At 35.1% G+C, this 22888-nt stretch overlaps 3 protein-coding genes across 8 annotated transcripts; 2 read left to right on the top strand and 1 right to left on the bottom strand.

Moving 5' to 3' along the window:
* The first annotated feature begins 280 nt into the window (after positions 1-280).
* Positions 281-5214, top strand: LOC147925509 (transcription factor MYB3R-2-like). Of its 5 annotated transcripts, none has more exons than XM_087493343.1 (9): positions 281-535; positions 1605-1865; positions 1946-2012; positions 2113-2173; positions 2243-2303; positions 2388-2471; positions 3507-3635; positions 3756-4243; positions 4336-4955. In XM_087493343.1, exons 2-6 carry the CDS (start codon positions 1820-1822, stop codon positions 2435-2437), a joined length of 285 nt encoding a protein of 94 aa, XP_087349469.1. In that variant the 5' UTR covers positions 281-535; positions 1605-1819; the 3' UTR covers positions 2438-2471; positions 3507-3635; positions 3756-4243; positions 4336-4955. The 5 variants fall into 5 exon arrangements, 4 of the variants coding, with proteins under 4 accessions (XP_087349469.1, XP_087349467.1, XP_087349468.1 ...); XM_087493341.1 differs by having other exon boundaries at positions 2388-2429; positions 4336-4742; XR_015585327.1 differs by lacking the exon at positions 2243-2303 and having other exon boundaries at positions 2365-2471; positions 4336-5214.
* A 4560-nt stretch (positions 5215-9774) lies between these two features.
* Positions 9775-12466, bottom strand: LOC147925510 (uncharacterized). 2 transcript variants are annotated; one of them, XM_087493344.1, is made up of 11 exons: positions 12076-12466; positions 11878-11980; positions 11778-11803; positions 11392-11616; positions 11220-11291; positions 11038-11130; positions 10917-10958; positions 10718-10822; positions 10471-10636; positions 10270-10379; positions 9775-10002 (listed from the first exon to the last, which is right to left on the bottom strand). In XM_087493344.1, exons 1-11 carry the CDS (start codon positions 12283-12285, stop codon positions 9916-9918), a joined length of 1239 nt encoding a protein of 412 aa, XP_087349470.1. In that variant the 5' UTR covers positions 12286-12466; the 3' UTR covers positions 9775-9915. The 2 variants fall into 2 exon arrangements, with proteins under 2 accessions (XP_087349470.1, XP_087349471.1); XM_087493345.1 differs by having other exon boundaries at positions 11878-11969; positions 12076-12302.
* A 1303-nt stretch (positions 12467-13769) lies between these two features.
* LOC104750374 (uncharacterized) lies at positions 13770-22155 on the top strand. Its single transcript, XM_087490565.1, has 7 exons — positions 13770-13996; positions 14287-14376; positions 17202-17807; positions 17896-17962; positions 18209-18288; positions 18658-18761; positions 18871-22155. The coding sequence occupies exon 7, from the start codon at positions 20171-20173 to the stop codon at positions 21290-21292; it is 1122 nt and encodes a 373-aa protein (XP_087346691.1). The 5' UTR covers positions 13770-13996; positions 14287-14376; positions 17202-17807; positions 17896-17962; positions 18209-18288; positions 18658-18761; positions 18871-20170; the 3' UTR covers positions 21293-22155.
* The last annotated feature ends 733 nt before the right edge of the window (positions 22156-22888 follow it).

Raw genomic sequence — 22888 nt, forward strand, 5'->3', positions numbered from 1 at the left:
ACTTGGAATTGGTTTTGACAATCCTTTTCTTGGTTCTAGTGGCCATGGGTGATGATTTATGAGTGGTGGTGGTGGAAGAACCGCAGCAAGAGGAGATACAGTCGGTGAGGCAGATCGCGATGAAGGAGTAACACTTGGGCCCTGATTGTTTGGTGGACTTGATGGTGTTATTGGGCTTTTGCGTGATGGTCTGGAGTGAGATGTTGATGCTGATGGGCTTGTGGGTCGAGAAGAATGAGCCGAATTAGTGATATTGTGCTCCAAAGGAGTATTGAGAGATGTGGGTGATGAGGAAAACAAAGCACCGACGAGTGAAGATGATGATGTCGGAATCGGATCGGTGGTAGAAAGAAACGGCGAGAGAGTGGCATGGATTGACGATGTGGAGGTTACCGGTGATGATGAATGATTTGAGCCTAGGGTCACCGGAGAAGATCTCACGACGTCTACGAGCGGTGCTGCAGTGAGCGGACCTTCCGTCAGTGGAGGAATCCAATCGCCGATTGGCTCAGATACATTGGGCACCATGGATAAGGTATGAAATGGAAATCGATTTTCATCAAATTGGACATGGCGAGAAACATATAAGTGTTGTGTTGAGGGATCGAGGAAAAAAAAGGCGTTATGGGTGAGAGAGTAACCGAGAAAGATGCATGGGGTAGAGCGGGTTTTAAGTTTGTAAAAACGGGATGGTCTTAGCCATGGAATATAGAGGCAGCCAAAAATTTTGAGTTTGGAATAGTTATAAGGTGTCCCAAATAGACGATGAAACAAAGAAGATAGAGAGAGAACTGAAGTGGGAAGTCTGTTTATGATATAGACAACAGTGACAAAGGCGTAAGACCAGTAGGTGATTGGAATATTTGATTTTGTGAAGAAGAGAGAGGCCAGTTTCTATGATATGATGATGGTGTCTTTCGGCGAGAACATTGTGTTCGGGTGTGTGAGGAGGAGACATCAAGTGATACTGGCGGTAGATAGGAAATCATGGAGGGCAATGAATTCTCCACCGTTATCGGAGAAGAGAGTACCAATTTTTGTTTGAAACCGGGTTTCAGTGAGAGCTTTGAATCTTATGAAGGTGTCTTTGACATGAGATTTCAGATTTAGTGGATAGAACCAGGTGTATCGAGTGAAGTGGTAAAAAATAATGAAATAGTGCTTAAAGGAGTCTATGGAGAGAATTGTAAAAGTCCACAGGTCGATAAAGATAAATTGCATAGGTCTTGTAGAAGAGATGGAGGTTTGAGAAAAAAGCTAGTTTATGAATTCTATTGAAAAGCAATCAACACATGACAACTGTTTGGATAAAGATTCAGAAAATGGTAAAGAAAATTTTTGAAATAACAGTTTTGATAATCAGACGAGAAGGATGCCCATGTCTTGAGTGCAACTCGGAGACTAAAGTCTTTACTGTGAGAGTTGCAAATGTAGTTACTTTTGGAATTGGCCACTCTTATAGTTCATTTTTAGTCCTTCCTTGGAGTAGGCGGGTCCCCCGAGCTGAGATCCTTCACTTGAAAGGAGGCCGGGAAAAAATTCAATAGACAAGTTATTGCCATTGCATAAGCCATAAACTGAGATCAAATTCTTTTGGATATTAGGTACATGAAGAATATTTGTAGGAGAGAGTGAACATGTTGAAGAAGGAAGAGAAGTGGAAACTGTATTGACAATGGGAAGCACTGCCATCACTGATGAGAACTTCATCGCCACGGGTGTACGGCTGACAAGTTGGCTAGATTAGAACTGATGTGGTGAGTGGAGCTAGAGTCCATGAGCCATGGATTTGAGCTTGAGGCATGAGCAAGGTTAGCACATGGCATCCATGAGGTTGGTGGAGTGGGCAGCAGTAGAGGCTGAGAGTAAGCATGAATTCGGATTAGGTTTTTACAAAATTGTTGAGGAACTATGATGACAGAATCTAATGATTTGAATCGATCAGAATCCGAGTCTGGTATCAGTGCCGCCACCCAAGTTATTTCTACCCTTTCAATTGACTTTTCTCGAGGGTATATTTTAATTTTGTTCGTTTCTGAATTGTATACATATATTGTGGCTACTTATTATGATGGATTTTGTTTTTTTTTTTTGTTTTTTTTGTGGTAAAAGATGCAAAAGAGTGAGTGGTCCTACGAGAAGATCAACTAAAGGAGGATGGACTTCTGAAGAGGTATGTAGATCTTTTGCAAGTTTTCATGTTTTGTGTGATTGAATTATTTTTTCCATGCATCATCTACAGGACGAACTTTGGACGAATGTTGTGCAGATGTACAAAGGGCTTACCAGCTGGAAAAATATTGGTAATTGATATTATTGTTATACTCTAAAACCAAATTTGTAACTCTTGGTCTCTTTGTTTAGTTGAGCGTGTTCCTGGATTGAAGGACAAGAGGAGCGAAGTCCAGTGTCAGCACCATTGACTAAAGGTTCTTGATCCAAACCTCTACAAAGGAAATTGGACAAAAGATGTAATTTTTGGTTTCCTTTATCGATATATGCTAGCTATACCGACGTTGTTTCAAAGGCTTTGAGACAATGATTGTCTCTTTTTAGAGTAGGGCTTGTCAATACCCAGGTTCTCTCATGAAAATGGATTGAGCTTTAGAAAAATGCTAAAGGTAAGAACACCTAGACACATACAAGAATAAAACTTTGTCTACCCAAAGGCTCCCAAAGTGTTTTATCCTAGCAATCTAAACCCAAATGATCCTAGTTCTACCCTTTAACTTCTTCTTTTCTTTTTCACCCTTTTCTCTTTTGGTTTTCAAGTCTTAGGAGATGTTTCTTATTTGATCTTTCTAGTTGGATGGGGGATTCTTACTTATTTGCTATGGTTCTCTTTTCTTCTTATTCTTAAGACATATAAGCACTTTGCTAGACTTTCCTTTTCTTTCTTTTCTTTTCTTTAATTAGAACCATTCTCAACATTTTTTACTTCCCATCCTTTCACTAGACTTTTACTTAAACACATTCTCCTCTTAAAGACTCTACTCTCTTTTCTTTCTCTTTTTCCTCTTTTCTTTTCATAACAGCCAAGTCCCAAACCCAACAAGTGAACCACCTAGTCCTATCTAGTTTGAAAAATGCAAACTAGAACTACACAAGGCTTTACTCTTGTCAGTTCAAACCTAACACTTTCTACCAAGCTCAATCCCAAAAAGACCTCACACACACAAGAATAAACATGGCTTGAAAGAAGGTTTGGTTTAGGGGTAGGGGAACTGATTCTTAATGAGGAAATCAGCTACTTTTAGTACTGAGTGGTCATATCTCTTGCTATATATATATATAAACAGGAAGATGACCTCTTAACTAAATTGGTTGAGAATCATATGAAGAATGATAGGCCTCAATGGTCGAAAATTTCAAAGCAACTCCCTGGTCGCATCGGCAAGCAATGTCGTGAAAGACCTTTTACATTGTTTTTCTTTTCGCATTTGGTTTCCATGCATCACATTTTTCCCATAAAGCTGGTTATGTTAATTTTTTGTTATGTATTTTAGGTGGCATAATCATTTGAATCCGACTATTATAAAAACTGTGTCGACTAGAGAAGAGGAACTCATTCTCGTTCAATCACAAAGAGAACACGACAATAAGTGGGCAGAGATTGCCAAGCTCTTGCCTGGAAGGTTTGTGCTAATTATAACTTAGAATAATACTGATCAACTTTGTCAGGTTTTAGATGAAGAGATAGTGGGGCTGGTTTGCCTTTTATTTCTCTCTAAAATCTTGGTCATGGAAACTCACAGGACGAAGAACAATATTAAGAACCACTGGAATTGCCGAGTGTGGACAACGTTTTGTCAAATAGAGTAAGCATGAATAGGCTGAAACTGTGGACAACGTTTTGCTGAGTGTCCTTTTGTACCACAGATTTGACAGCGTCTGAGATAAGTTTTAGGAGTCCGATGACTAGCAGAGTGCTGCTAGTTAGACCAGGTTGATGGAGAGTTGTTTTTGGACGCTGGTGATTGTTCTTGAAAGAGCGAGGAAGGTTGTTGGTGTAGTTCACAGAGATCGAAAAAGAGGAAGTAGTGGGAGCAGAGGCAAGCAACTTTGCTTCATAATTGAGGAGCTTCTCATGGAGTTTCGAGAGTGAGGGGGGCGGGGAGTGTCGTGAGCTTTAGTCTTATCAATGATGGGTTTGTAGTCCTCGGGAAGACCATCGAGGATGTAATCAATCTGATCTTCATAGGTTTCAGGTTTTCCCAGAAGAGAAAGTTGATCAAAATTGATGGTAAGTCCTTGAAAATACTCAACAATAGTACGAGATTCTTTCTTCCAGACATCAAGTTGGTGCTTGAGTTGACGATCGTGACTCTTGCTTAGGTTGGCATAGGTGGTTACCAAGGTATCCCATATATCAGCAGCCGTGAAAGCTCGAGAGAGAATTGGTTGGAAAGAGATGGAGATGGCACCAAGAATAGCTTTGTAGATCAGCTTGTCCTGGCGTTTTCACACGGTGAAGGTTGGGTTAGCAGAGGTAATCCCATTCTTGGTGATTGTGGGATCCGGTTTGGTGATGGCAGAGTCGAGAAATGGAACCAGATCATAGCCATCGACGAGAGCGTGGACTTGACCGCTCCACATAAGGTAGTTGGAGGCAGTGACTTTTGTCACGTTGTCCATGTTGATGTTGAGCATAGAGAAGGTGTTGAGAGGAACAACTTCAGTGGAGGCAGCGACCTCTGGGTTTTGGGCGTTTGTGTTTGAGGAAGACATGGTTTTTGCAGAAATTGAGAGTAGAGGATGAAGGAGAAGGAGACGTGAGAAAGAAGAAGCGGTTAGAAGTTTAGGTTAGGTTAGGAACGATCAGCTCTGATACCATATAAGATTAATGTGATTGATGATCATTAAGAATAGCATTGTACAACATATATACAAGGCTATGACTTGCTGATCAAGTATAAGACATAATTACAAGATATAAAGTTTACATATTTAGGTGATATGATTTAATCCTCTTCATATCTACACAAATCCAAAGAATTAGGTCGGTTATCTTTGTTTTTAATTAAGACTAGATCATGATGATCTCCAGTATACCGCGGAACAAGTTTTAATTTTAATTTTTTGTTAATGTATTTTTTAATATTAGTTTTGCTAATGTACTATTTTGTTAATTCTAGTGATTGTGTATATAACATGCGGTATACCGCACAATAATATTTGTATAACACATCATAATTATATCAGTTTGATTCCATATATCTTATATTGGTATTATTAAAATAGTAAAATGAAGATTTAACCCATATTGAAGTATCATATTAATGATATTTTATTTTTTAGTATTAAATCAATTCAACCCTGTCATGTCATATATAACTTGTCCTACAATATAACCCATTTCTATTATTTTCAATTATAATATTTTAAACTTCTTAAAAGTTTATTACTATATATGGATAAATTAAACAGTTCAATTAATAATTGTAACGTCCTGACCGCCACTTCTTAATGCACCTCATGTCCAATCTCAGTCCATGGGCCCACTTTCCTTAATGGGCCTCACGTCCTCTCACTAGGCCCTTGAGTCCATCTCTATCTGACGGTCGGTTTGCTACGTCCGAGAGATTTTAAAGACTTATTATCGTCCCTACAAATGACCACATGATCTTTCCCTGTGTTTTGTCCTCACTCGCACAGTTCCGACAATCACTTCTCGGAAGGCCACCCATCCTGATACTACTTCAGCTCAAGCACGCTTAACTCTAGAGTTCTCTCAGGACCCTTGACCAAAAAGATAAGTGCACATTGGTGACATAGGTGGCCAAATCAATTTTTTTAAACATCTCCCCAAGTCTCTGAAACCGGGGTGTCATAATTCACTCCCACTAACAGATCGCAACGTCTTCGTTGCGCATCAAGACCGTCACCTCCTGACGGTGTGAGCCCACTCGACTCTACACTCATCTGGGTTCGGCTCTAATACCACTTGTAACACCCCGACCGCCACTTCTTAGTGGGCCCCATTTTCAATCCCAGTCCATGGGCCCACTTTCCTTAATGGGTCTCACGTCCTCTCACTAGGCACGTGAGCCCATCTTTATCCGACGGTCAGTCTGCTACGTCCGGAAGATTTTAAAGACTTGTTACCATCCATACAAATCACCACATGATCTTTCCTTGTGTTTTGTCCTCACTCGCACAGTTCCGACAGTCACTTCCCGGAAGGTCACCCATCCTGAGACTACTCCAGCTCAAGCACGCTTAACTCTGGAGTTCTCTCCGGACCCTTGACCGAAAAGATAAGTGTACTTTGGTGACATAGGTGGTCAAATCAATTCTTTTAAACCTCTCCGCAAGTCTCTGAAACCGAGGTGTCACAATAACTCAAATTAAACTCGCGATATACCCTAGAACTATATTTGTTTAACACAATCTTATTTAAGTTTGACATACATTGGTGTTGTTAAAATATTAAAATTAAAATTTAACCCGTATTGAAATATCAGATTAATGGTATTTTATTATGATTATTGTTGATTCAAAATCGTCCCGTTATATATATATATAAGTCGTCATGCAATATAATTCGTCTATGTTATTTAAAATTATAATATTTTAAAATTTTTATTAAGTTTAGATATATCATTTATTTATTTTAAACTTCTTAAACATTTAAAATTTATTTATTATATACAGTAAATTTAATATATATATGTATGTTGAATACACATTTTTATATTAATTGGTAATATATGTCCGTTTTAAAAAAATTAAATCACAACATATTCAGAAAAATACAGTTTTATTAACTTTATCTATTATAATATGATTCATAACAATTAAAATTAATTTCAAACAAAAATGATAAAAAAATAAAAAATTTAAATATCAAATACATCTTCTAAATCTATATATACATTTTTGAAGTACATTTTGGGTTCTATCCTTTTATATGTATTTATTTAAAAACTTATTTACAAAGTTAATCCCTATATATTTCAAAAAATAGCATTATTTCAGATTTTGTTTCCTAAATATTTTACATTCCATTCCAACTAAAACAAATTACAGTAAAATAATTATGGAAACAGAAACTATGATATATTTAACCACACATTCTATTGTGTTTTGAAGATATTCTATCTTTGAATCATTTGCAAACAAAGAAAACAACAGTTCAATTCCCATTTTGTTTTCCAATACCTATTAGCTTTGATTTTTAACGCAAGAAGAACTTCGATTCACATTTATTTAAATATTATAATTAATATATATGTATATATCAACTTAATAAATTTTAAAAATATTACGAATATGTAAAATTAAAAAAATTTAAAAATACTATGTAATATGGTTATATAGTAGATGAATTATAAAGAGGACATTTTGAAATTAAGAAAATATCATTAAATTTGTACTAGCACGGGTTAAATCCTCATTTTATTATTTTTCAACACTATTAATATTAGAATATTGGACATATAAATTCAAGTTGATTTAACTAAGCTTGTCTAAAATAGTTAAATCATTAGGAACAATGTGACTTAATCATAGCGTATAAATGACTTATTATGTTTTCAAATCTCTTAATTTTTATAATAATTAAAAAATCAAAATAGAATTTCAAACATTAAACAAAACAAACTAAATATAACAAACAAATGGTCATGAAGTATATTGCGGTTAAAAAATTAATATAAATATTTAGCCGTATAAATGGCCGGAAAATCATCTATTTACAAAACATCCAATACTTAACGAACAAATACAACATAAAATATAGATAATAATAAAAATTATATGCACGCGGTGTACCGCGAGTTTTAAAATCTAGTATCAATATTAATTATAAAAAATTTATATATATGGATATTTAAAATATTTTAATTATCTATATTAACATTTTTGAAGTACATTTTGTGTTATGCTCTTTTACTTTTGTTTATTTAAAAAATTATTTACAACATTAACTCCTAAAAAATTTCCAAAACTAACATTACTCCAGATTTTGTTTCCTAAATATTTTACATTTTATTTCAGTTAAAAAAATAACAGCAATCAATATGGAAATATAAACAATCATATATTTAACCATACATTATGTTGTGTTTTGAAGATATTCTATATCTGAATTCTTCGTAAACAAAGAAAAAAACAATTTGATTCCCATTTTGTTTTCAAAAATCTGTGAGCTTCGATTGACAATTATTTAAATATTATAATTAACATATATAAACTTAATAAAAAATTAATTATTATGAATATGTGAAATTCTAAAATTCTAAAATACTATATAATGTGGTTATATAGTAGATGAGTTATAAAGAGAACATGTTGAAATTAATAAAATATTATTAAATTTGTGTTAACACGGGTTAAAACTTCATTTAATTATTTATCAACACTACTAATATTAGAATATTTGACCTAAAATCAAGTTGATTTAACTAAGTTGTATAAAATAATTAAATTATTAGGAAAAATATGACTTAATCACAGCGTATAATTACTGATTATGTATTTAGATCCCTTATTTTTTGTTATAATAATTAAAAATCAAAATAGAATCTCAAACACTAAACAAAACAAACTAAATATAACAAAGAAATGGTCATGATTCATGAAGTGTATTGCGGGTTAAAAAATAATATAAATATTTAGCCGCACTACAACTAGAAAATTTAGTTATTCCTCTATTTACAAAACATTCAATATTTAACAAATAGATACAACATAAAATAGAAATTATAATAGAAATTTTATGCCCGCGATGTACCGCGGGTTAAAATCTAGTGTTTAGTTATAAGAATAGTAGAGAAAGTTAACTAAAGTTGTTTAAATATGGATTTAAATAATTAATGGCATTCAATGCTAATAGTTTCCAAAACAAAGATTCTACAAAAAATACTAGTATATATGAGGCAAAGTTTTCCATAATGAAACCCAATATAAGTCAATTAAGTAGAAGTTTTGCAATCCGAACAAACCAAAGAACCATAACGAATGAGCTAAGCAAATATATATATAGTTGATTATTATTGTTGGTCTTCCCAACATAACTAGACCAACCTGCCATTTAGTCCAATGCATAATCCCCTAATAATCTTGGAAAAAAAAATCAAAATCTCTAACAACTATCATTACCAAATACGGTAAAACCTCTATAAATTAATAAACACTATAAATTAATAAATTTTGGTAGTCCCAAGTCGGGATAGTGTAAAAAATAAAAAAATTTGATAAGATAATAAGATAATATTTTTTTTTGAAATCCCTATGTAAAATATGGTCCCAATAATATCATAAATTAATAATCTTGTAAATTTACATATACTTTTTTCTGCTGCGTAAATTTACATATATATATATATATGTTTATACAGTAAAGTATATTTCTCTTAAACCTCATATTATAAAATAACTTTTATGTTGTATCTTCAAACTATAATGATATAAAATATTCTATAACATTTCATAAAACAGCTAAAACTTTTAAAAGTTTTCAATTTCTAAATATGCATCATTTACATTTTGATAGTTTGATAGACTATTAAAATAGTATAATTGATATTCTTATTCATAAATTTGAATATTTATGTTATTTTTATAAGTGAATTTGTCTATAATATTTGTAATTCATTGTCAATAATATTTTTTAATTATTTCAAATTCAATTCCAATACCATAAAATTTACAACATCCAAAATTCTAATCTTATTTTGCAAAAATTGTCTCAATTCATAATTTTTTAAAAATTAAACAATTAAAAATATACCTATAAATTAATAATTATTAATTTATACTATAAAATAATAGTTATTAATCTATAGATAAATTAATATCACTATAAATTAATAAAATTTCTTGGTCCCAACATTATTAATTTATAGAGGTTTTACTGTAATAGGTTCGGCGTGTCTTGTGGAATGCTTGGAGAGTTGTTAAAAAATAGAAACATCATCCACAAGCTGGAACTGTAGGAACTAACGGCATTGATGTGTCTCTATCACACATATCCGAAGTAATGTTTATGACTCGTTCACCCTGCCATGTTTAATTATGAAGTTAAAAAAATATGCAACTTAGAAACCAATTAATGTAAATGATATTTTCTTGAATTAAAACTACATTATATGAATATGTGGGTTGTGTTATTGACCAAATCTGGCTTTGGTTTGTAGTTAGTCCACCAAACTAGGGAATAAATTCATATAAACTAAATCACAAGGAAATGATTTTGTTACCTTAGTGATGAAGAGATTTAAAAAATTTCGAAGTAGTAAGATATTAGGGTTGGCTAGGTTTTGTTACCTTAGCGATGTTTCTGAAGTATGAAGTTGTAAAGTTTCCCGTTGGAAACAAGGCTTCCACAATATCAGCCAGTACTAGGTTTGGTTGTGAGATTGCTCCGTCGTACCAGTCTTCTCAGTTTCAAATTCCAAAACACGGTTGTTAGCTTAAACCGATAGAAAAAAAAAGAAAAAAAAAAACAATGTAGTAAGACTTTCTTACCAAGAGTTGTTCCGTTTCTAACCCTTTTGTCATATCTCCAGATGCTCTGATTCGCAAGAAACGCAAAACAAGAGTTATCATCCACGTTTATGTTCGCCAAAAACGTTGTCTGTGTGTAATTTTGAGGGTCTGACGATAGCGTTTCATCGATCACCGCATCCACAATCTAATAAAATCAAATTTGTAGAAGCAGATAAGTTTTTTGGTCATCAAAAAGATAAAAGCAAAACAAGTGTGTCCCGCTTACGCATAAAATGGCATGGAGTGCTTCCAAATCATCAGGATCAGTGATATTGTACGAGACTTTGTTTATAGATTTGTCGATATTTTCTCCACCCGCATCTTCTATAAACTGTTGTATTTGTAAGCAGCATGTTCAGTTGCAAAGATGTTTCCAGATATTTAAAGGAGTAATTAGAAGTTCCAAATGTTGCATTACTGAGTACCTTTAGCTTGTGTGATTCCTTAGTGAAACTCCAAATGCATCCCTTGAATGAAAAATACACACCATGAGTTCGTAAACACTGATGAGCAAAACTATCAGTTAGAACAATCAAGTTTTCTTACATTTTGATCATATCCCATCCAGGCTACAATTGGCTTGAAGGATTTTTTCTTGTTGGCACCCATTTGAGACAAGCAAGTATAGCTTGCTTTAACCTACAAGGTTCCATAACATACTTTATTAAGAGCAAGAATAGGCCATGTAGACAATTGCTTCAAAGAGAAGCACGAGTTGTGTCACTCACCGCATCATAGACTTGATTGGCTTTAGTTTCAAGATTGGTAAAAGCTCCAAGGAATTTGATCCACTCCGCTCGCTTATTCAAGATTAAAAACCAGCATAAACACAGATCAAAATGTGTAAAGTTGATCACTATTGGTTAGGTTCAAATGTATGCAAATATTATAATTTGATACCTGAAGAGGTGTGCCTTCACTGAGTGGGAAAAAATTTGCAAAATTGCAAGTCTGAGGTTGGTCAGTGTCGCTGATGAAATGCGCTGCGAACTGAGATAACACCTGCCCTTGTTGTTCACCTTCGTCAAGCTTAACCACTTCCCCTGCCTCATACAGTTTCAGAACACACGGTGAAGCTACCGCTTCCGATGTTATTCCCTTCAAGCTCCCAAGTAATCCAAGTAGCTGTGGATATAACAACAAACTTTGTTGTTCTGCTTAGAAACCAAATTTTCACCCATTCTAATGCGTGATCCTAAAGAATTGTTTACACTAGTGCCAACCAAAATCTAGATCTGATTTAACGCAAATCCAAATCTTAAAATTAGCTATAAAGGAGTGTTTACCTCAAAGAAAGAAACCGGAATGCCTCCTGAATAAGCAAACACAGAGAGATCTCAAAAACAAAGTCTCTAAAACAAAACAGGGCAAAAAAACAGAGCATACCTTGAGAAGATTGAGTGTCAACTGAGTAGTTGATTAGTGGAATCACATATGACTTAATCCTGGAAGTACAATACTTTGTCCGAACGGCCATTCTAGAAGAGTTCTACATATTATCCTCAGATTTTCAGACACGGACCATACCATACATTTGGAAGCAAAAGATAAGAAAAAGACAGGTTAATGATAAGAAGCAAGGACCTGAATAAGGAGATAGCTCTTGCCATCAATGGCGTTCTTGATGACTTTAAAGGTTTGTCCATAATAGATATGGAAATTCTCAGCATCTTCCACTTTTGAAATGCTTCCAACTTTTACATTGTTGGGAGCTCCGTTTGATTCTCTAACTACCATGCACCACAATACTAAAAACAGTACCAGAGGCCAGGAACCTTTAGACAATGAAGACATTATCACTGTTAATGGTGTTAAAGAACGAAGATAAAATCAACTAAACCCTTTATGAATTTAGATAGGCTCTTTTTGAATTCACACTACAAGTATCTGTAATGTTTCAAGAGGGTAGGAGAGAGAGAGAGAGAGAGAGAGAGGAGAAATATTTTATGACTATTGTTTTCTTTTGGAATGATATACTTTTTTTTAATATAGGCTAGCAATTCTATTGGAATGTACTTTTTGTTTTTTGTTTGGTTTTTAAACAATTGTGGAATTCAGATGGAATATTTTGCCTCACTGGACTTCCTTATTTAAGAGTAAATTTATATGCAATGCAACCACTATTTTATTATAAAGACCGGTACAATATTACATTCTACATATTTATGATGACTATATGGAGCTTTCTCTTATGAAAGTTCAAACATATATAAAAACTTAGGTGTCAACATTGCTAAGTCATGCGAATAAACCACTTACTCACTTGCCCATTACCATATAGAGTTTACAAACTCTAAAAAGAATAAAATGTCAAAACTTAACATTTCATTAAAAAAAAAAAAAAAAAAAAAAAACAAGAAGAATGAGGTATTAGTAAGGACTAAGGACTAAGAATATTATGTTCATTTTTACTGATGGTAAATATTAGTTTGATTTACCGTCAAGCTATTTTCGACCTACCTTCTTCATTACTCTTAAATGTAGAATAAGATTCCGGTTTAGAAATATAAAAAAAACTGTATTATTTTTTTTACTATGCACAACAAATAAGGATTGTAAAAAAATCTAGTTGTATGTATAATGATTTAGTTCTTTTAGTGAAAGTTAAAAGTCAGCCTGAATGGAGTGTAATCATGTTGAGGTCATGAAAAGATTGTAACACATACAAATAACTTCTTATAAAAAAAATATCACAAAGAAAATAGAAACTGATCAGGTTTTTTGATTGGAAGTGAGAACAATAGAGGTGGTGACCCGTGAAGAGAGAGCACGCGACTATTATTGATTTGTCATTTTGTGTTTCAATAGTTAGCACTTTCGCTTTCTTGTGATTTTCTGTCTTCACCCATTACGTCTCACCACGTGCATCCCATCCCCATTACCACAAAGCTCGAGTGCTCGACTCCAAAGCTTTCTGAGATCGTAAAGTAAAGAGATAATAATGCAAATCATGGTCATTTTTAAAGTATTATAGCTACTGCTAATAAATAACAGTAAAGGTATTAACACTATTGAATCTTGAAAGATATGGGGAGTTGATTTTTGTCCTTCTTTAATGTACCCAAGTAGGGATTTATCATATAGTCCACGCAAGCAATAGCCAAAGCCATAGTAGTACGTACGTAACGTATATAATAAGATTGTAACACTTCAATTCAATATTCATAAATAACTTAAAAACATTCGATGAACTTTGTAACGTAACACTTCAATCCGGCCCATTAAAGCCCAAATACCCAAGTCATTAAACGGCAAAGAGATGTGGGTATGTGTTGCTCGTGTGTATATCCTCCACTTGGTTAAGCCGCATAAGTCACCAACGCATCTCAATTTTAAACCCTAAACAGAAGAAGAAACTCTCGAGCCGCAGCCACCATTGAGTTTGCAACTGTTCGTTGTTGTTGTGGTCCGATCTGATCTGAAGGAGTTAAGATCGAGTTTTTTGCAGTGGTGAATAGATCTCGCTGCGAGGAAACCGTAGATAAAGATGTCTGATCAATTTGAGGTAAACCTTAGTTTTTCATATAAAATTTCCTGATTCAAGAATTCTAATTCTAACCATACGTGAGCAAGTATGGCTATATTAATTATTAAAGCTGATTTCCCACAAAGAGGGAAGCCGTAAAAAAAAAAGATTTAGCTGTCACATAGTATTCTAGCTTGTCGTGTCAACAATAATTGTATTTGTCAAAATATCCAAAACTCCTAATCTATTTTTGAACTGTTTCTTGTGTTAGAAGTTAGAAAGTGCAATAACTGGTTTGAACTACATTTCTGGATTTTTGACATATACAGATGACTCTTGCATGACAAGCTAATATTGTGACGGCTCGGCTTTATCTTTTTGGTGATTTCAATAGCCTCTCTAGACCTTTGATCTAGCGGGTAACAAGTCTATTTCAACATTTACACTTTTCATTGTACTTATTTATACCCTAACTTTGATATTATGCTGATTTGAATTGAGATTTAGTGATCAAGCCTTACTTGCTTAGGTTTGGCCAAAATTCTCTTCCGAAAGAATCTGAAATTCATTTTTAAAAAAATATGAAGTCAATGAATTTTCACCAACGAGCTAGACAAATTGCAAATGGAGTTAACCTTTGATTGATGAAGTGTTTGTGTCTATGGTAAAGTGTGACTGTGAGATCAATAACGATGAGAAGGAAGATGATCTAGGGACTTATCGAAACGACCGACTCATTTTTTTGTTTTTAATTCAATATTAAACTATTGATCTCATACTTAATAACATCTTAACCTCAATAAAACACAACAACAGAAATAAACATCAATAAACCAATAACATCAACCAGCAAATATCCAATAACCAATAAACCAATAATAATTCAATAGCACCTAAACCAATAAATCATTCCAAGATAAACCAAGGAACTAACAATCCTAAACAACATTCTAAAGACTCAATTCTTGCAACCTAGCAGAAGTCAGACAACAACCAATCGAGTCACTAAAACATCCTCCTCCTCATTGCCTTGATTCCACGATCACACTTTGTCTTTACCTGCACCACAAACAACAATTGAGATGCATGAGTATTGTCATAAACACTCAGTAAGACAATCCTTTCATCTACTGGGCTATAAACACAAGCGACTCATGGGCAAAATACCCGAACCCGATCCGAAAATCCCAATCCGAAATCGTATCCGAAATTTTAAAATACCCGAATGGTTCTAGGATTTATTTAAATCGGATACCTAAACCCGATCGGGTATTATCCGATATCAAAACGGATACCCGAACTAATACGAACATATATATATATTACTCTTAAACCAGTGCAAAATAGTAACTAGTGGGATATGACCCAATCACCTTAAGCATTTAATGGGTGCATTTTAACCATTTTCCGACTTTAATCTTTGTGACTAATATTAAAACCTTAAGTATTTATATATAATTAAGTGCAACTTTTTTTTTTTTTTGGAATTTTAGATAAGAGAGATTTTAATTATTATATTTTTATTGCATTTTTTAATTCACACTCATGAATTCTGGATAGTAAAATATTGTTTTTACATAGAAAAAAAATATAAAAAATGAAAAATACAAAACAAATAGAATATTTTCAACAATAAATATGTTTGCTATAGTTTTTCTTCACCATTAGTATCTGAGTCCGAAAGATTTGAATTCAGATTTGTTTGTAATTCGAATTAAATTCTAGTATTTTGTTAAGTTTAAGATGTAAATATTCAAAACGAAACTCAAATCTGAAATATATTTTGGGTAATCGGATACCCGAACCCGATCCAAACCCGATGGGTGTTTATCCGAACCCGACCTGAATACTAGAAATACCTGAATGGGTCTAGGACTCCTTTACCGAAATACCCGAAAATCCAAAATACCCGACCCGAACCCAAACGGGTACCCGAATGCCCAGGCCTAAGTGACTGACACTCCAATGTTTAACAATCAACAAACAACCAAGATAAACAAGTACCAGCCCCCTATTGAAAGGGTTGGTGTCGACCAACACTTTCTCCCAGTGTCGACCGACACTGCCTCCTGGTGTCGATGGACACCCTTCTTCGACCCGAAAACCTTAGCATCGACACTTGTCCAAGTCTCAGCGTCGTCAAATTCCTTGGTGTATCGACACCGACCCCGAAAATGCGCTCGAAGCCAAGAATCTGTTTATCGCTTCCCACTGCCTCCAAATCGTTCAAGGCTCACCCAAAAGCCACATAAGGCCATAGGAACCATGAAACAACCACAACAAGCAAGAAAATAATCACAATCTGACATAAAGCAAGCAAAACAAAGAAAATTCAGGCTTAAATTAGCCATGGTCATGCAGTCACCTTTCTAACAGAAGATTATGACCAGCAATTGACGAAAGCACACTCTTAGCAAGTCTTTAACACCATCCTAGCCTCAGATCTCTCAATAACATGTAGATTTCTCCAACAATCTCCCAAAAGTCTTAAGAACTTCTCTTTCTCTCTAGTTCTCTCTAAAAACGACAATGAGCGGCCACTGAAACCCTCAAGTCGACTTCTCCCTTAAATACTTTGGTTTAGGGATGTCACTTAAATCAAACCGAACCGAATCAAAGATTTAAGGAAAACCCATCGAACCGAAAATTGGTGGTGCACTCCCCCCCCCCCCCCCCACCCCCAAAATCTCATAATTTGGTTCGTGGATGTTACACTTATTGATTGTAATGGCTTTCTATGATTTATTGTCAGCTAGGTTGTTAGTTTTCGAGCTGTTGTTGGTTAGAATTGCCGATTAAGTTATTTGGTTATTGGATATTTGATTTATGACAATTGATGATTATTTGGTTTATTGTTGGTTTATGTTTCCGCATTGGTCTGATGACATGTTTAATGTTGGAATTTATTAGTAATTATGGAGTTATTAATTAATGAATTAAAAAAACGAGTTGGTTAATTTCAGTTTGGTTTCAGAGCCCTTACGTAGGACATCTTGAATGGATCGTTTTAGAATGATTTAGGAATATTTAATTGGTTTAATTATTTCTTATTGCATGATGCTTGATGTGATTCATTAATTGATTTAATTAATTATGTGGTAGTTAATCAATTGTGTGTGGCATTGAGTCCTAAAATCAACTTATTCAAGTCTTTATTGAGATTCTTAGATGAGAATACATGGTAAGTTGTATGTTTTGTTGTGTGGTGGTTTATAGTTCTTAGTTTTTATTCTTTGTAGCACAGATGGCAAGAGGAGCTGGCAGACGTGGTCGTGGAGGAGCCTCGAGAGTGACGGGAGTGTGGCCTAGAGTACCACCGCGGAGCAAGTTGGAGGTTCTCATGCGCATCAGGAGGAGTTCGTAAGTGTGACCAGTGTAGGTGCTAATGAGCCCGGTTTGGAAGCCGGTGTGGGAGCCGGTGAGGCTGACATTAGTGCTTGTTTTGCTTTTGTGGCCAATGTGGGTGCCAGTGGTGTTGGAGTTATGGGTGTGTGGGCATAGATGTCAATCGGGCTTGTGGCCCGCGGGCATAGCCCGTTAGGTGGCATAGCGGAGCGGATATGGGCCTTGTAATTGAAGCCCAAAAAATAGCGGGTCTGGAGGATTCATACCGTTTTGTCTGCGGGTGCGGCGGTCATGTCCATCGCGGGCAGTGGGTTATCCGATGGGCGATGAAAAATTCTGCTGCATCGTCTTTGTTAGTCTCCTAATTGGATGGTGAATCAGAGATTCGAATACGGAAGATATTAGGGATTCAGATGCGGAAGAGATTACGAGAGTGATTGGAAAGATGAATCGAGAGCACAAAAGTTTAATGCTACGGAAAACTACGAGAAAGATCTTGCAAGAGGTTCTTCTTCTTTTTCCATCATAATTCATAAGTCTCTTAAGATCTCTCAGTTTGTAATCCTACTTTACATGGGTTTGAGTATTTGCAGAGGTTGAACAACTTCTTGAACCCAAAGAAAGAGCAATTCTTCAACAAATCTGAAGATGATATCAACAGTAAGTTCTCTCAAGTGATTTTATCTTTAAGATTACATTTCACAGTCATTCTCATAGCAATCTAATGACCATTTGCTTCGGTTTAAATTCACAGTCATTTTTTTGATTGAGCTTTGTGCTTTGAGTTAGTACTCTATTGATGGTTTCAACGGTTCAACACTTTGTTTTTGTTTTTTCCAGAGCTGAATTAGTGATTTGTTTTTGTTTTTGTTACTCTCTTTACTGTTTGTTCTCTCAATTTGGAAGGATACTTCATGTGGTTGCGTTAAAGACACCTAAGCTCCGGGGACAAGCATGGTTGTCTTCACTGAAGTCACAAGCCAATGGTACCTTTTCTCATGTCTTAAGTTCCAGCTCTTTCCGTTATAAATTTGAGACTATAAAAAGCTCAGAAAGTTGCAGAGATTAACTTAGGAGTGGTAATTGAGTTTGATTGCTGATTATATTAAATTGAAGGAAATATGATGACATTAGATGTTGAGGGCAGACACAAGTGATTGCTAAGTAGTATACTAGTGAAATCTGAATTGCCATTACACATTACTATTCATATCATGGTGATGTGTGATGATCTGTTTGGGTGCAGCGGATACAATATGCAAAATCAAAGTCAGATTGTGTTCCTAAAGCCGAAGGGACTTTTGTGTTAATTTAGACGAAGCCACTTATTTTTTTAATTTTCTTTTGTTTTGTAGCTGGTGACATTGTTTGCTCTTGGGGTCGAGGAAAGGATGGGCAATTAGGTTACGGAGATGCAGTGGATCGACCTTCTCAAGTAACATGTTTACGTTGTTGCCATGTGAGATTCTTTTTTATTTGTCTTTAAAGTAATGAACAAAATTGCAGGATTTGGTTTCATGTGCGGACTTGAGTTTGCATCTAGTAACTCACGTCTTTTGGCTTTTCAGGTACTCAAGTCAATAGAGGAGAACATCGAGCTTCAGTGCAGGCACTATTGAGGATTCAATAGGATAGACCCATCAAAGTAGATACCAACAGTGGGACATGCACTATTGAGGATTCAATAGGATAGACCCATCAAAGTAGATACCAACAGTGGGACATGAACTTTGGTTTGGCTACAGCCTACAACAACCTTTAGGTAACCTTTGTCTAGCTTGTTTTAAAGTTCAAACCAAACCCTGTGACACACCTAGAAGCTTTGAAAGATAATTGAAAAATAAATATTTAGTAATTAGTAAATACTAACTAGATATTAAAAGATTTAGTCGTTTAGAGGTTGTATAAAAGCTGAAACCCTAAATAGTTTAGCAAATCACACACGACTTCATCGAGACACACGACTTCACGAGACACACCAAACGTGAAGTATTTGAATGCAGATGTGAAGTTTATAAGCCGGAACACAGCTGCAGCAGACGTTTACAAGTTCTATGAGAATGAAACAGAGAATTTAAAGAGAGAATTAGCTCACCTTCCAGGGAGGATTAGCTTCACTTCTGATTTGTAGACTGCAATCACTCATGAGGGCTACATGTGTCGAACAACACATTATGTTGACAGGAACTGGAAATTAAACAGCAAGATTATTGCTTTCTATGCTTTTCCGCCTCCACATTTAGGTATGCACATAGCAATGGAGATTCTAGAGAAGTGGAAGGATTGGGGAATTGAGAAAAAAGTGTTTTCCATCACGTTAGACAATGCTACTAACAATGACACAACACAAGAAATTCTGAAATCTCAGCTTATGTTGCGGAATGATTTGTTGTGTGGAGGAGACTATTTTCATGTGTGATGTACAACACATATTCTCAACATCATTGTTCAGATTGGCATGACAAATATAGGTGATACAATGGATAAGATCAGAGAGAGTATCAAATATGTTCAAGCTTCTGAAAAACGTGAGATATTTTTTGGAAAATGTTGAAGTGGTTGGTCTACAGTTGATACTGGGCTTGATTATGGATGTGAAAACTAGATGGAATTCAACATACAAGATGCTTGATAGGGCTCTCAAGTATGGAGCTGCCTTTGGTAATCTCAAAGTCATTGATGGGAGAAACTATAAGTTTCACCCTACAGAAGTTGAATGGTACCGATTGAAGCAGATTTGTGAGTTTTTGGAGCCTTTTGATGAAAACACTAATCTGATCTCAGGTTCAACATATCCAACTTCAAACTTGTATTTCATGCGAGTTTGGAAGATCAACAATTGGTTGATATCGAATTCACATAGTCAAGATGAAGTCACCACCTCTTAAGCGGTATGTGAAGAGAATGGTATCAAATGGTTTCAGCCCTGAGGAAGGAGCATTGCTTACCAAGGATGTCAATGCAGTTCTTTTGAACCAGCCTCCACAGAGGAAGAAGGAGAGAAAGCATGATGTGGTTGTCTCTAAGGAAGTGAGTCCAATAATTCAGTGTAGAGTTGCAGAGAAATTACCATATCTTGGAAGCTTTGTACTTGATTGCTCTATCTTTGCAAAACGGTTTGCTTACTCACTTTGTGATCTAGGCTCTAGTATTAACTTGATGCCACATTTTGTTGCTGTGAAACTAGGGATGACAGAGTTCAAGCCAACTCAGATTGCTCTTATCTTAGCTGATAGATCCAAAAGAATTCCTGAAGGTGTCTTAGAGGATATTCAAATTAAGATTGAAAACTTCATGATTCTCACTGACTTTGTGGTGCTGAAGTATGATAAAGAGCATAAGGACTTTCTCATCTTAGGAAGATCTTTCTTGGCTACAGCAGGTGCCATCATAGTTGTACAGAAGGGCCACATAGCATTGAATGTGGTAGGTTTGAGTATTAACTTTGAGATGGATAAGCTGAGGAGGGCTCCTACTATTGATGGACAAACTTTTTCGGTTGAGAAAGTTTCTGTTACTCGAGTTGCAGGCTTAGCATCGATCGATGCTACATTAGCATCGGTCTACATCCCTCCACATCCAAGACCGAACTTGTCCAAAACAGTTGCTCCTAGTCAGAAACCTGTTTCCAAACAGAAACCTCCCCATTCCACACTCCATAATCCTCAGGTAAGGCAAATGTACACATCTTCTGCACCCAAACCCCCTCCTATCATCAACAAGGCTTTCAAAGGTACAAAAACTGTTTTGCAGTTAACCAAGCTACAAGATTATCGTAGAGCGCTTGTTTCTTTTGTTGATGATATTGCAGGACACAAAAAAAGCAAACCCATCCCAAAATCCTGCCCTGGTCCTGTTCCTCATGTCCTTGGTAGACCTCACTCTTCTACTGCTTATACACCACCTTGGATGAAGAGGTCATGCTATGGGAGGCATTCACTGCCACGTTCTGATCCACCAGATGCCTCAGCTTCAACGCAGTCCAGCTAATGACTGAAAACAATCGCTTAGTGGGAGGCAACCCACTTCTAGGTTTTTATTTTCCTTTTGAATCATTTTTTTTTTGGCATTGAGTCAATTTTTGTTTGAATTTTGTTTGAAATTATGAACTGTCTATCTATCATGTTGCTTTTAACTTGTGTTTGAGTGCTTCTTAACAGAATAATCATCCAAGGATTGATCCAACAACTCATTAACACAACTAACTGCAACTAACAAGGAGTCTCGGCCAAGAATTCACCATTCGTCGAGAGCATCGATCGACACTGCAATGGTGTCAGTCGACGCTAATGGGTAACAGAAACAGTTCATCTTTTCATTACAATTTTCAATACGTTTTGTTTCTTTTAGCTTTCCTCTTACTTGAAAACACTAGGGAAAGTGTTGTTTAAGTCTGGGGGAGGTTAGTACTAACTACTAACATAGTTTTGGTTTTTAGTGTGTCAAAACCGATTTTTGAGTCAAATTTTTCAAAATTGTGTTGGGGACTATGGGGGATGTATTCAACTTGACATTTTAAGTGATTTGTGTGAAAATTACAAATTCTATGTTATTCAATCATGGATTTTAAAAAGTCTATTAAAATTCACTGTTATTGAACTGATGATTTAAAAATCTACTTTAAAATCCATTAAAATCCACAGTTATTGAACTGATGATTTAAACATCTACTTTAAAATCCATTGTTATTCAAAACAGTTTTGTGGATTAGGATTTTAATAATTTTTAGGATTCTGGAAGATTCTAGAGGATTTGTTTAGTTAAAAATATAGAAATCCAAATCTCATGGTTTTAGGTGGGATTTGAAAGAATTTTACAGAAAATCATATGAACTTCTCTAAAATCTATCAAAATTCTAAATTTCCTAAATCCCATCAAATTCTCCAAAATCATGGTTTGAATACACCCCCCTATGATTTTTCTTTTTAGGTGTATTGTCTTGGTTGATTAATGCTGCAGATTGAATCCACTAATCCGACTAATGAAAAATCCAATGGTTGACCAGTAAACCAGAGACATCCAAATTTCCAACGGAATTCATAAAAGCCTAAGGTAACTTCTGCACTTTTCTTTTATCTCATCAAGGAGATTGATGTTCATAGAGCTTGACTCCTTGTTCATACATGACAAGTAAGATTTTCAAAAGAAAATGGTATTCCTCTCCCTTATTTAAGTTGAAAAGATTATTCCTGAGAGCTTTGTTTAGAAAAAAAAAGAGAATAAAAGATGAGATGATTTTGATCAGTTTAGAAAGGTAGGTAAATTACCTGTGACCTCATTATTCTACTCTTGAGTCAAATGATCACACAAAGCTTGGAAACGAGGATAGGTAAATTATCGATGACCCCATTATTCGCCTACAACTTTGAGAAAAAGAATTAAAAAAAAAACAGCAAAGTAAGGCTCAAAGGAGGATAATAATAGAATAAGTCTGGGGGAGAGGAAGAATACCATATGTTGTAAAGAGTTATATCTTGCTTGTTATGGTATAGTACGGGAATGAGTCTAGAAGATTCTTGACATTGATCAAATTAATGAGACCCACCGATGAAGGCTTAACGGAGGAAGTAGTAGAATTTAGTTTGA

Source organism: Camelina sativa, chromosome 16 (genome assembly GCF_030686135.1).
Source record: "Camelina sativa cultivar CO46 ecotype springtype chromosome 16, ASM3068613v1".
NCBI lineage: Eukaryota > Viridiplantae > Streptophyta > Magnoliopsida > Brassicales > Brassicaceae > Camelina > Camelina sativa.

Excerpts from the sequence above, each read along its gene's own strand:
- LOC147925509 (XM_087493340.1), top strand. The coding sequence starts at position 1,820 with ATGGCATCCATGAGGTTGGTGGAGTGGGCAGCAGTAGAGGCTGAGA. Across the intron at positions 2,013-2,112 it reads TCAATTGACTTTTCTCGAGG|ATGCAAAAGAGTGAGTGGTC; the intron begins GTATATTTTAAT and ends TTGTGGTAAAAG. Across the intron at positions 2,304-2,364 it reads TACCAGCTGGAAAAATATTG|TTGAGCGTGTTCCTGGATTG; the intron begins GTAATTGATATT and ends CTCTTTGTTTAG.
- LOC147925510 (XM_087493344.1), bottom strand. The coding sequence starts at position 12,285 with ATGTCTTCATTGTCTAAAGGTTCCTGGCCTCTGGTACTGTTTTTAGTA. Across the intron at positions 11,804-11,877 it reads TGACACTCAATCTTCTCAAG|GAGGCATTCCGGTTTCTTTC; the intron begins GTATGCTCTGTT and ends TTGCTTATTCAG. Across the intron at positions 10,823-10,916 it reads AGGAATCACACAAGCTAAAG|TTTATAGAAGATGCGGGTGG; the intron begins GTACTCAGTAAT and ends CAAATACAACAG.
- LOC104750374 (XM_087490565.1), top strand. The coding sequence starts at position 20,171 with ATGAAGTCACCACCTCTTAAGCGGTATGTGAAGAGAATGGTATCAAAT.